The sequence below is a fragment of the Hyperoodon ampullatus genome (assembly GCF_949752795.1).
Source record: "Hyperoodon ampullatus genome assembly, chromosome: 4".
In the NCBI taxonomy this organism is placed as follows: domain Eukaryota; kingdom Metazoa; phylum Chordata; class Mammalia; order Artiodactyla; family Ziphiidae; genus Hyperoodon; species Hyperoodon ampullatus.
Window position 1 is genome coordinate 48,450,972 of NC_136917.1, and position 14,199 is coordinate 48,465,170.

The 14,199-nt window shown below is 52.3% G+C and overlaps 1 protein-coding gene across 1 annotated transcript in view; it reads left to right on the forward strand.

The window, feature by feature from the left end:
• Positions 1-12,177, forward strand: part of CAMK2A (calcium/calmodulin dependent protein kinase II alpha) — a gene marked incomplete at both ends in the record, with an annotated part of 61,747 nt that extends 49,570 nt beyond the window's left edge. Inside the window, 3 exons of the mRNA XM_079702317.1 lie at positions 5,394-5,469; positions 8,090-8,184; positions 11,945-12,177. Coding sequence (XP_079558443.1) covers positions 5,394-5,469; positions 8,090-8,184; positions 11,945-12,177 — 404 coding nt within the window. The remainder of the gene's footprint in view (positions 1-5,393; positions 5,470-8,089; positions 8,185-11,944) is intronic.
• Between the last annotated feature and the right edge of the window lie 2,022 nt (positions 12,178-14,199).

The window sequence follows — 14,199 nt, forward strand, 5'->3', positions numbered from 1 at the left end:
TACAATTGCCGTTCAGGCTTATTTAAGGCAGTTTTGACACACTAAACGCCGTTGACTGCCTCCTGACTCTGCCACGATGTTTGGAAGACCAGCCCCACCTTATGTGTGTCCCTCTCCGGTCATTCCCAGCTGGGGCAAAGCAGGGGCAGGAGACGGTCACTCCATCACCATAGCCTGGTGCTAGAGCAAATCAAGCGTCTATGAAAGCACCAGGGACAACCTTCAAAATGCATTAGCTCGAAGAATTCCCTTGGGATCAGGTCAGCATTCTAAGTCCCTCAAATATGATTTTTAGCCATATTACTGGCCCTGCTCCAGTGGAATCTGATTCCATAGGTTTGTGGTGGGCCGAGATAGGTTGTTTCTGAGACATTCACCATATTTGAGGCTCATTGTAAGGTGCTGGGATTTTTGAGGAGACTTGTTGTGGCCTCATAATCCTGGTCTCAGTGCAGACAGGGTCTGTGGAGGCAAACTGGCTCTGTGATTCTTCATTGGAGTCCATCTGCTGGGTGACCTTAGACAACTTACTGAACCTCTCTGAGCCTCAGTTTCCTTAACAGTAAAGAGATGATAATAGTATCAAGCTCAGAGGATTGTTGTGTGGATGAAATGAGAGGCTGTGTCTAAAGTGCCTACACAGTGTCTGGCATATGGCCACTGTTTAATAAATCTTAATTTCTCTTCTTTCAAACTGGAGCTTATGGTTGAATGACAGGAAGCCATATGACGTTTCCTTGGAGCGTCAGTTTTACTCAAAGATGATTTTAAGACAAATATTTATATGTTCAACAGACAGAGAAATGTTTGGAATAGAATGTAAAATTTGTGTGCTCTATTAATGTAAAATGTGACCCGTTAAAGACATTTTCCACCTGGGGTAACGGCTCTGGGTTACATCCGCGAGCCCTGACATTTACAATCATTATCCTCTGCTTTAGAGATATCAGGATGGGAACATTTGCGAAGTCTTGAATTTTAGTTCACTTATGCCCCTTTTAAAGAGGGGAGGATGGGACTTCCATGACGGTCCAGTAGTTAAGACTCTGCGCTTCCACTGCAGGGGGCATGGGTTTGATCCCTGGTCGGGGAACTAAGATCCCACATGCTGTGCAGCATGGCCAAAAAAAAAAAATTTAATTTAAAAATAAAATAAAGAGGGGAGGCTGAGGCCTAGAGAAGAGAAAGGGCATGTCAATGTTATTAATGGTAAAACTGGGACCCCGTTCCCTGCCTCAGTTTCCACACATGTAAAAGGCCATGTCTGATGGAAGAGATGCTGGCCCAGCCAGGAGCTTCTCCCCCTGTTTGGCAGGAGAGGAGAACTCTGTGCCTCCCCCAGCTTCTCCAGGCCTCAGAGAAAGTTTCCAGAGAACCATTTTCTGGTGTTAATTTGTTAAGTCTTCTTACTAAGTGAGAATAGCAGCTGGTGGGGTGGATTCTGACCTAACATTAAAGTTAATTAGAAATGTCATCCTCCAGGGAACATTTTCCCCTCAGCAAAGAAAGGGACATTAATATTTCAGATCCCCTCAGGCTTAATACACAGGCCTCTCACCCTCTGAGCTGCATGGGGTTCTGCCAGACTTCCTCCCCACCGCCCTATCTCCTCCTGGTCAGCTCCTTGAAAATTCAATTTCCTCTCCAACCCAAAGAGCTGCCTTAGAATATGGGCAGAGACGTTCTGGGAAATAACAGTCAGGAATGCTGATCTCATCTCAGCCTCCTCATACTGTGTGACCTTGAGAGAGTGCCTTAACCTCTCTGGAGCTTCAGCTTTCCCATCTAGAGCGGAGCCCTCCTGGTTGTCTGGGTGAACACCTGGCAGATGAGAAATGCCAGAGGGTGCCACTGAGCAGCTGCTGGATGAATCTTTCGTATAGCAATAGGTCTGCCAAGGGCATGGGAGGGGCTCAGAACCAGAGTGAATTTCTCCAGATTTAAGGAGCACCAGACCCCCAGATCTTTGGTCCCAGAGAATGAAGCTAGGGAGAGTCCTGCCTGCTAGGCTTCAATTGTTGGCAAACTTGGTGTCCTGAGTGGCTGGAGGCACTGTCTCAGGCTGCATTAATAGAGGTGTAGTGTCCAGAATTGGAGAGGGGATAGAGTGCTACCCTAGACCTGATATTCTGCAATATTCAAGCCACATCAGGGATAGTGTGCTCACACTCAGAGAGGCAACTAAACAGCTTAAGTACCCTCGAAAATAGATGGCCAACTTGAGCCAGATCCTGCAAACCACATGTGGGAGGCCTTCAGCCCTGAGAAGAAAAGACTGGTGGGGGAAGGCACAGAGTCTGGAGAAGCAGGTACACACTGAAGGATCCCAGAAGGCAGACCAGAACTATAACTAGGGGCTTTTAGGGGGAGATTGCAACTTGAAAGAAGGAGGTGGATGCAAATGGCAAAAGCTGTCCAGCAGTGCGGTGGCCTACCTGGCAGGCTGCAAGCCCCAAAGTTCCAACCAAAACGGAACCATCATATATCAGGCTGCTGGGAAGTGTCCCTGCCCGGGCTAGAGGCTAGAGACTGTCCACAGGGAGAACTTCCAATTCAGAGCTTTTCAGTGCTGATAATCACAGCGCTTGCTTATGGAGTGCCAGGCACTTCTCTCAGTGCTTTACATAATGCATCATTATTTACATAAGTGAGTTGATATAAAGGGCTTGGAACAGTAGCTGGTTCTGAGTGAGGACCATATGTGTGTTAGTTATTTTTATTGATATATTCTTAACTCAATCCTCAGAACCACCCTATGAGGTAAGTACTATTAGTAGCTCCATTATACATATGGGAAACTGAGGTAGGAGGAAGTATCTTGCCCAAGGGCACACAGTTACTAAGTAGCAGAGCCAGGATCCAAACGCAGGGGGTCTGGCTCCAGAATCCATACCCTTGACCACCTGACTAGCCTCTCTGAGATGGTGGTGAGAAGCGGCCCACGGGAGACAGGGCATTAAACACGGCCTGGTGGAATGTCAAGTGGGAAGGGTTCTTAAAGCTGTGGATGGTTCTTAAAGCATGTGGATTCGCTCTGGATCATCACCCTGATTTCATGTGGGAGCAGCTGGAACTAGGTGTCTCCTGGTGGAGGTGGGTTTCTCCCCATCCTCAATCCCCAGCTTCCATGAAGGAGGGCAGAGTTGACCAGGAGGCCGGGCTGTTGGGCTCCTAGGGACAGAGGCCACCAGGCCACTTGGGCAATTCCAGGGAACAGGGCAAGGCCAGCAGCCCCAGACCCTGATTTGGTCCATCTGCTCGTTCATTCATTCAAGCTGCCTCCGTCTCAGCCCCAGGCAAGGCCCCAGAGTCACCCGGCTGACCTCATGGTCTGAGACAGACCCGTTCCCAGCCCTGGTGATTCTTTGCAGAGCCAGGAGATAAAGAATGAGTGGCTCACTGCGGTGACTGACATTGGAGATAGTAACTTCAGTGATGTTACGTCTACTGAGCTCCTACCACGTGCCAAGAGCTGCGCTGGGCACCGGGCCCTGCCCTGAGGGGCAGGTGGGGCAGGGAGAGGGAGATGGGCTTTGGAGCTGCACAGTCTGCTCGGGGCGGTTGGTCCACTGGAGCAGACTGTTTCACCTGTTGCCTCCATGGTGACTGGAACTTGTCTCTGACCGGGAGGTGAGAACCACATGAAATTGTGCTGGGAGCCTTCAAAGATTCGCGGCTTGAGTACTGGCAGCAGTCACTCACTCCACAATGAATGCCTGGCCAGGCCTGCTCCAGGCTCCAGGGATCAGCGAGCTTCCACGGAGCTCATATTTGAGCTGCGGAAGAGACAAGCATGTGGGCCCAACACATCACGGAACGCGTTGGAGCTCCTGGGTCCTGTGGAAAAGACCCTGGGCTGGGAGCCAAACTCTGCACCCAAAATGTTCTATGTCCTTGGGCAAGTCACACCCCTTACCAAGCTTCTGGTTCCCCAATGTTGGATAAGCAGGCTGAGTCCCTGTTCCCCAAGAGTTCTTGCGGCCTGGGTGTCCTGTGATTCTTTGTCCTCTGGGCCTGAGGTGAGCTCCCCAGTGTGAGGGGGGATGGGATGGCACCTGCAGTTGGTGAGGAAAAGGGCAGGGACAAGGCCTCCTCCAGGAGCCGTCTCCCTCCCATGCTCCCAGCCTGAGAAATGGGCAACATGTCCACACATCTCACCTGAGGCTGCTCCAGCAGGCCAGCTCACTGACCGGCTTGGAGGTTAGGCTTGAGCCTGGGGGAGGAAGGGAAGCAGGCCTGGCCCTGGGAAACCGCCTGAGGCTTCTGGGAGGAATGCCCTGCTGGGAGCCAGACATTTGGCTTCAAATTCCTTCATTGCTGAGGCTCGGTCTCCTCATGTGTCAGATGCGGGGAAACTGGCCTTGCCTCCCCCTACCCCCCAGGCTGTGAGGAGCAGATGCAGTAATGAGTGTGTGAGGATACAGGAGGCAGCACTTACAGTGTGTACCTACTATGTGCCAGGCTCTGGTCCAAGTGCCTCAGGCACATCATCTCATCCCATGCTCATAACAACTCCGGGACGAGGGCATTGTCATCTCCATACGATGGACCAGAAAACAACCTTGTGCCCCACGGTTGCAGAGCTTGTAAAGACCTGGGCTGGGATTTAGAAGAAACCTGTCTGGTACTGAAGCCTGGGTTCTTTACACAACTTGTTCAGCACTGAACGTATGAGAGGTGATGGTGTCCCCATTTCACAGATGGGAAAACTGGGGCTCAGAACATCACACACCTGATAAGAAAACTGATGTCTAATCCTCTACCAGGAAGACAGCAGCTGTTCGTGGTGTTTCAGTGGCGGACAGGGGTGGCCAGGTGTCAGCAACTGGGATTCATTCTGCCTAGAAAGTTCTGGAAGACTCAGTGCCTGATTCCTATAGGCACCCAAATGGGACAAAAACTGACTCAGACCTAAGGGATGAGTAAGCCCTAAGCCCTTCCTTAGTGGCCCCAGTTTGGACCATGGGGGAGCCCCTGGTTTGTGGTTGCTGGTGACAACCTCCACAGGTGACCTTGCTTGGATTCAGGTGGCAAAACAAAGTAATGGAGAAGCATATTTTGGAATCAAGACCTGGGTTCAAATCAGCCCTAGAGCCAGAGTCATGCATGCTGTTTGGAGGCAGAGGCTGTCAACTAAGACACTGGCTCTGCCCATTGTAGTTGAGGGAATTTTCACACTTTTTTTTTTCACCTTTCTGGGCCTCAGTTTCTTCTTCCATGAAATGGGAGTAATGATACCCAGGGACAGTGTGAGGATAAACGAGGCAATCTCTCTGAGGCCCTCAGGTGCCAGGACAGGGTCTGGTGCGTGTTAGGGGCTCAGGAAGCTGTGGTTGGTGCTGCATCCCAATCACTATTGCTATTATTTCTCTGTGTTCCCTCCTGCCTTACAGTGCGGAAACAAGAAATTATAAAAGTGACAGAACAGCTGATTGAAGCCATAAGCAATGGAGATTTTGAGTCCTACACGTGAGTCGGCTGGGTCCATTCTGCATGTCCCGCCTGGATTGTTGATCAGGGGGTGCTGATGGCTACCTTTGGGGGTCCTTGTCTCTGACCCTCCTTTACTCACTCTGCATGTGCTGTGGATCAGGCTGAACTCATATTTCTGGTTTGCCTTCAGACTTTACGCTTTCATTAAGCTTTCTGTTCACAACACTTGTCTATATCTCAGTCCTGCTCCTATCTTGTTCCCCAGGAGGAACTCCAACAAAACTCTTTTGCTTCCCCAAGGACAGAGCGGGTGGGTCTCCACCACAACATGGGCCTCCTCAGGAGATGAGCTGGGTCCTGCCACATGGGCCTGGGGCCTCACCCTGGACCTCCTATGACCTCAGATGGGCAGGAGCAGGCAGGAACCCATAGGGTTTGTACCTCCAGTGAGTAGGGGTGAGCAAAAGAACCTCCAGAAGGAATCTTACATCCTCTGGGGATAAGGCAGAGTGCACAAAAATAGCATGATATGAAACAGGTGGTATGAGACATCCTCTACACACCTGATCAGCTGTTGGAGGGGCAGCTGTGTGCAAAGGCTGGGCTGGAGCGCCCCCTGGTGGCCACAGTCTTGCTGGTCTGGCCTGGAAGCAGGCCTTCCGCTGGCCTCCAGGAGAGCCAGGATTCTGGGCTGAGGCCTCAACATCTTGGCCAAAGCTACCGAGGCCTGGGCCTGAAGACCCCACATATGCTTTTCGGTGGACAAAAGCTGCCAACTAAGGGCAGAATGACCTTTGCCTATTGGGTTCAGGTGAGATGGGAATAACTGGGCTGGGCTTTGCTCCTTGGGCTGCCTGATCTTGGTTACCACTGTGTCCAGGAGCTGAAGTTTGTCTCTCAAAGGCTTGGCAGACCAGGCACATCCTAACTGTGGGAGGGTTTCAGCAGCAGCAGGTGGCAAAGCCCCAGCCATCTACTGATTATCTGTGGAGGAACAAGGATCTTGGAAGGTGCAGGTGTGAGACGGAGGCCGCTTGTATATGTGAGTGTGATGCACTTGCCCACACATGCACGTTTGTGACTGCGTGCACAAGGGGTGTGCACGGGTGTGTGTGCACGTGTGCCCCTGCGGGTTGCATAAAAGCATGGAAATGCGCTGTTGAACAGGTTTTGCATCCAGTCCTAGAAAGAATTAAGTCAGCCACGGGAGAGCCCGAGAGTGGCTCCGGAAGGACACAGGAGAAAGGGAAAGAGAGGTGGCTCCTATGGACCCCAAGCCTCCCACCTCTGTGATGTCACTTCCTCTGGCATCTGCAGCCCAATCTAGGTTCTGACCACTTGCCATGACCTCTGGGTCATATGGTGCCGAGTCTGGCCCTGCGTCACCCTGGATAAGCCCCTTCGTCTCACTGAGCCTCAGTTTCCCTACACGTACAATGGAGTTGGAGCAGAGGGTCTCTGAGTCCCTTCAGAGGCAGGGACACCCAGAGACCCTCTGGAGAAGGGCTCCTCTTGGCCGGGGGCTGCTTAGTCTTCCAGACGGTCAGGGCTCAGACCCCCAGCCTTAGAGGATTCTGGATCTGGAAGGGTCCCGAGCAACCCATATGGTCTGAGCACAACCCCCCAGCTCCTGGCTAATCCATCTGGAGAATCTGAGGTCCTGAGTGGAGAAGCGAGTTGTCTGGAGTCACAGAGGCAGGGCAGTCAGGGCAGAGCAAGTGCAGAGCGCCCTGCACTCCCCACGGCATCCAGCTCAGACGATGCTGGCCCAATGCCCTCCTCCACTGTCTTCAGTCCCTCCCCGTGGCAGGATCTTTGCTTGGCCTGGGGTGCTTCCTGTCCCTGGCTTCATTGTCATCATCACAGGGGTCCATGTTGTGTTACAGAAGATCCCAGAGACCTAGGGGTGGGGGAGACAGTTTTTTCCTTCCTCCGTCTGGCTGTCAGGGTCTCCCAGAAAACAGACCTGGGTGGGAGCACTGAGCCGAAAATTCAGAGCAGTGGGCCTCCTCTGCCATGCCCTGTGCTCCTTCCTCCCAGGCATCACTTCTTGGAATGCTGTTATCCTCCTCTTACAGAAGAGGAAAGTGTGGCTCACCAGGCGGGCTGCTGCCAACAATAGGGCAACTTTGTTTAAAGTAGCAAAACGCACTCCCTCCAGGGACACACCTGCTTGGTGAACAGAAGTTGCTTCACTTTAGTGAAGGAAAATGTCTCCCCGGCCAAGGAAGACCATTTAGGAAAAGCCCTCTCTGGATGGATCTGCTGCCCTGGGCGGGGGATGTAATTTGGAGAGGAGTGTACAGGCTGAATTATCCCCGCCGGCGCCTCGGGGCAGCGAACAATGCACGACATTCATGGTGCTCTTGCTTAGAGAGGTTAAGCCCCTTGCTAGGGGGTCTCATAACCTGTAAGTGGCAGAGCCACGACCTGGACCCAGGCTTCCCAGTTCTCAGTGGCACTAGCCAGTCAGCAATGCCCCACACTGTAACTGGACCAGCCCCGTCCCATCCGCCAACCTCACTGATCCTGTGAGGTGGGTGCAGTCACTTTTACTTCACAGGCTTGCCTTCCCGGGGTCCAGGCCCCTGGAATTTAGAGGGGGGCACCCGAGACGCCACCCTAGCCCATCTTTCCTCTAACTTCCTCCCCCCAGGAAGATGTGTGACCCCGGGATGACAGCCTTCGAACCCGAGGCCCTAGGGAACCTGGTCGAGGGCCTGGACTTCCATCGATTCTATTTTGAAAACCGTGAGCAATCCCTTCCCTCTGGGCTGCCTGTTGTCTGCTCTTTTCCGTGTCCTGCCAGATGGCACAGCAGGGTGACGGGCAGGGCCCCCGGGGCAGCTCAGGAGGCAGCGAAGAGGAAGGTCCTGTGTGGACAGGGGTTGGTACCATCTTGGCTCCCTCTCCGAACCCTGGACCGTCCGACGCCAGTGGCTGCGGATGGGGACTTGGGATAAGCGTGACAAGCCCTCCCGGCCCTCGCCTGCCCATGACCCTGGTAGGGCCTGGGGAAGACCTTTCTTCCCTTTCTACAGATAAGGGAGCCTTCCCACCAGGGCACACCCCCAAGTTACAGTCACCTGAATGCCTGCAGCCACCCCAGCTGCCCAGCTGGTCGCAAGCTGGCGCATGGGTTGTTGTTGTGCAGGTGCCCCCGTGGGTGGGCAATCTGGAGAAGGAGCGGACCAAGCTCACACTGCTGTGCCCTGCCTGTTTGTCTAGGTCTCTGTCCGCATGTCTGTCCTTCCCGGGCCTCTCCTTTGCAGGAGAGACCCTGGCAGCTTTGCAACCCGGGGCTGTCAGGGGGCTGAGGCTGGGCCTGACCTAGGGCGCTTTCTGCCTGTGTCTGTGTCTCACCTTGGCCAGGGGTCAGACGGGGACGAACCAAAGCACACACAGGTTAGACTCCTGCAGCTCAGGACCCGGAGGGAGGCCCTGAGAAGTGGCACATCCAGGGTCCCCCAGAGGGAAGGCACGTACCACCAAGGTTATGCTAGGTGATTTCCGGTACATGTGGACACCAATTGAAACAGCATTGGTGCACACAGTGAGAAAGTTTGTCCCTTTCTGAATTCTCTTTCAGTACATCCGGCCCCGCCAAGAGGAAAGGGTCAGTTTAACGCTAGTCTGTCTTAAGCACCTAATGCTTTCTAACTCACCTCATTATCAAAAAGAGAGTGGTCTCAGGCTCAGATCCTTGCAGGCAAGAGCATGGAGCTAGGATTACATAACTTGATTTCATTTTAACTGGACTTATTATTAAAATTGTATTCTGTGAGACTGGTTATTCATTAATGATTGTACGAGAAAGTTTTCTTTTAAAATAAATTCATATAAATTAATAAAGTGCATCAACTTAAGGAAATATTTTCATAAAGTAAGTACAGGTAGATGGTAAAAATAAAGGTGATACTTAAGCAACTGAAGTTGGATCTAGTCCAACTCTTCACGGTCCAGAGGTCCAGAGAAGGGAATGACTTGTCCAAAGGAACCCAGAAAGTTGGTGGCAGAACCCGGTCCTGATTCTCTCCATCGCCTCCTTCCTTCCCCGTGCTCCCCCCTCACCCGGGCATTAGTGTCCCCTAGATGGACACTCCTCTCCTGCCTGCATGCAGTCTGATGGAAGCTTGTAGAGTATGAGGGCTTAAGAGCATCCCCAAAAAGCCGTGAAGAAGGAAGTTGCATTTTCCTTTGACAAATCAAACTCTGATTTTCTAAGGCTAGCAATGCAGATAGAATGTGAGGAGAGGTGGCTGGACCCCACCGTCCCCATCACCCTGGGGTTCCCATGATCACCATGGCCACCTCTATACTCGTCTGTCCTGGGGGGTGGGGGGCACTGGTTCCCCAGAGAATTCCACAATCCCCACAGAGCAGAGACCAGGCTGAACCGGCTCTGAAGGCTGAGGGATGGCAAAAGGGAAGAAAAACACAGACGGCTGTGCTAGCCATTGATCTGCATCCTGGCAGTGAGCCCCATCACAGCACCAGCCCCCTGGACTCTGGGCTTGGACACCTGGTCACATCAAAGGACCCACAAGACCAAGACCCAGAGTAACTGCCTGCCCCGGGGCAAGTCCCACCCTCCTGCCTGTTTTTTCCTGCTGGAGGACCTGGCCCTTTCTCCCATTCTATCCATGAGGGTAGAAAATGGAAGCCTAGAGTCTGTTCAAAAGATACCACATTAGGGTGGCCATTGCTTTACAAATGACCCTCAGGACCCTAGCCCTGGCAGACAACAGTAAGGCCCAGTGCCCTCAACAATGCTAAGCTCTGTTTGCCCCTTTGGAGATTGTTCTAGATTGTCCTAATTTAGACCCACCTCGAGACTGACTTCTTTTAGGTTCTACTGCATTTCTTTCAGAAACTGACCTAGCTTTGGACAAGCCCGATTGCTTCTCTGGACCTCAGTTTCCAGGTCTGCTAAATGGATGCATTGAACTAGACGGTGTTGAGTGCCTCCAGCCCCAGATGCTGTCAAGGCTGCTTATGGAGGCCTCCTTGCATTTTGTGGGAGGGCCATGGGGTGACCTGTGACCTCTGACCTTGAGGTCACCCCCAAGCCTATAACACAAAAGCTCTGCACTCTCTCTGTCCAAGAGCCCAGAACTGTAAAAGTCTCTTAGTCTACATATCTAAGACTCAGTGATTTTGAGTCATTTATCCAAAGCCTGGGTATAGTGTGATTGTAATGTTTAGGGGTGGATACTATTGGATGCTTTCTGAAGTGCTGGGAAAAAAATTTTTTTTTACATTTTTCAGGAAATCAGTGGTTCACAAACCTGTCTGGACATCAGAATCAGAGGATGGGGGAGGGAGACGGGGAGAGGGAGCTTTTTAATATTATAGATTCCTGAACTGGCAACTCCAAGGGTGGGGCTGGGCAGTCTGTATTTTAAATCAGCTCTCCATGGATTCGGATACATTTGGGCTACACTAAGCAAAGGCATGAGGCTTCCTCTGAAGCCCAAGATCCTGGTGACCCTTGTCCAGTCCCTCCCTAGGCCATTGTCTTTCTGTGCTTTTGTTTTCTATCTTGCTGAAAACATTGAGAGTTCCTAGAACCAAGATGATGATGATGATGATAGTGATGAAGATGATAATAATAAGAGTAATATTTCACATAGAGAGAGCTGGTTTCTGGTACTTTTGTCAGTTCTATCATGATTACAAGAGCTATGCACTGCCTTCTAACTCTGAAAAGTTCCATGACTTCACCCCATCACCACCAACACCATCCTTATAATTCCAAGATTCTAAGATTATACAATTTTAATATTCTTCAAGTTTCCATCATTCTACATGTTGAGAATAGAGGTGGCAAATGAGGCACCCACAAGCCATAGCTGGACTACACATGTTTCATGTGGTCTGTATGACGTTTTAAATTTGAATTTGATGCCAATAATTTAAAATGAGGCATTCGACATAAAAATCCAGATTTCTAGATTCTCTTGAAAAACCAGGTGTGGCAACACGGGTCCCACTTACATAGCGAACACCAGGGAAGCTGTGTGCAGGGCACCTCCATAGGAGGGACATGGCGCCCTATTCACCACAGTCTCCACCACTCCCTATTGTCCCCCGACCCAGAGACAAAGGGTCCATTGTCATTTAGCGTCTTATACCCAGTTCAGCCTCCTTGTTTATGTACTCTCCTGGCCTCTACAGGGATCTGGGTTGAGACTCTGGTGTAAGCTCACTTGATTCTCCATTCACCTGCATGTCTGAGATACTATGCTTCGAAACTTCCATTCCCCTGCATTTGAAGAAGTCAGCTTGTCTTGAAGTCCACTGTATCTCAGCTGGGATATGAGCTTGTCATCTACAAGTTCTGCTTTCACTCCCAGGAAGCTGAGCCCTGTCACAGAGCCCCACTCTTCGGGAAGCAAGGCAGGCAGAGGTGCCTCTGCTGAGAGGGTTGCTGAGAATTGGGGAAGTGAAGGAAGCGAGGCAGGAGGCCCCCGGGTGCGACCCCTCTGCCCCCTCCCATCCCCGCCTGCAGTGTGGTCCCGGAACAGCAAGCCTGTGCACACCACCATCCTGAATCCCCACATTCACCTGATGGGTGACGAGGCCGCCTGCATCGCCTACATCCGCATCACGCAGTACCTGGATGCGGGCGGCATCCCCCGCACGGCCCAGTCGGAAGAGACCCGCGTGTGGCACCGCCGGGATGGCAAATGGCAGATCGTCCACTTCCACAGATCTGGGGCGCCCTCCGTCCTGCCCCAGTAAGAGCCCCTCCTTCCTGCCATCTGTCATTCAGGATAATCTAAAGGAACGGGGTGGTGCCGGTCTGGAGATGGTACACGTTGGGGAACCCGGCGGCTGGGAAGACCACAGGGAGGAGATCAGGCCTGGAGGTCCCAGGGGGTGAGGGGGAAGAGCTGGGGGGACCCACAGGAGGCGGCTTGAACTCCATCCAAGGAGGTGGGCAGGGTGGGTGCCCTCAGAAGCACCCACGTTACGCACCGCACGTACCATGTCTTACAGCTGAAGGACCAGGCTGGGGGCACCGTACCGCAGAGATCCACCGTTCGTCCGTGGAATGTGGCTGCTGGTTCTCCCACTTGGATTTTGCTGGAATTCCCCCAATCACATCATCCCACCACCACCACCATCACCGTCACCTTCATACCCGTGTCAAGAAAACCTGCCTGTTCGCAAAAGCCATCAAGACTTCAGAGCAAATGGCGACATCTCCCCGTCACCAGCCGTCCCCTGCCAGGGCAGGGCTTCCTCAGGCCCACGTGCCCTGGGTGCTGGACCCGAGGACCCCACCCACCCACCCACCCCCGCTCCAGCTGTCATTGGCCTGGTCTTGCCTTGGCTGTAAGCCACAGTGCCCAGCTGTGTATTCATCCAGGGGCTGGGAGGAGGGGCGGAGCTGGGAGGAATGTGGCATCCGCCAGATCCTCTCCCTGATCTCGCCTCTTCCGGGCTCCTCTAGGGAAGGGCCGAAGAACGCCCAGTCCCCCAGCCAACCTCCCCCGGGGGAGAGGGGGAGAGAGGAGCAGATGCCAGGAGCCTCCCGCCTCCAACTGCCTGCCTTCCTAACTCTTCTCCCATCCTGTCCTGCCCTCCTGCTCTCCAGCCGACCCTCCTCCCTCAGTGTGGGGAGCGCGATCCTCTCAGGGTGCCCCCACTTCTTCCCTTTCTCCTCCTGCTGATGTTTACTTCCAACACTAACTGCCCATTCCACCCTTCCATCAGGCCCGGAGAATTCCAGCTTCATCACATCCAAGGGAGAGAATCTGATTGCCTTTGGGGGGCAAAAGAAAACAGCATTTAGGTATCACTTCTACTTGGACCGCATGCCTTTTTATAGCCAAACTTCTGTGTGTTTTGTAAATGGATTTTGCGTTAATGGATATTTATGTACTAACTAGACCTCTCAAATTGGTGAGAAGGTCTGGGTTGGGAAGGGAGGTGGGAAGAGGGCTGAGGGGTATTTTTTTCTGTTCTTGTTTTTTTTTTTTTGTCATCGCTGAGATGGACTTTGTCACTTGTGGTTATCTGGGGCTGAGGTGGACTCAGCCCCCGGGGGAAGGATCTCTCTGACATTTCAGTCCCTAGGTTCCTTTGTGGACTGGAGAAGCATCAGGTGTTAGTGCTGACGAAGAAACAGCAAATCAGGGCAGAGAGAGTGGAGGAAGCTGTCAGGGTGGCAGTACCTGGATTTTACCTTGCTTGCCTCCCAAACTGGGGTCCTTACTACCGTGCTTCCCTGGATTTCATCCCCCACATCTGCACACCCCCCTCAGCACCCCCCACCCAGCTCTGGGGGGTTTACGAGCATGTGTCTTCATGCGGGTCCAAAAAGAGCACTGGGATTTCTCCTCTTCACACCTCCTCCTGCAGCTGTGGGTTTGCATCTCTTTCTTTCTTTCTCTTTCCCTCTTCCCTTGGGATTGACTCTGATGTGGAATGCCTTGGTACATCCACAAGGATCTACTGTCTGCACTGTTTTTCTTTGCATGACTTTATATGCAGTAAGTATGTTGAAAAAAAAAAAAGAAAAGAAGAAAAAACACTCAGCAAAACCAACCTACATGTTTTGGACAAAAAAAAAATAGAGGTTGTATTCTCAGTGTCCGACTCAGAATTATGTTGCTGCCTCTCTGTGCTTTTGGCCTCTGTGTGGCCGTGTTTTGCCAGGATGTGATACTTTCCCCTCTGGAGGATTTTAGGGGAGGAAGAGCCACATCCCCAAAGATTTGGAGGAGTCCCTGATTCCCCCAAACCTCTGGGGAATCC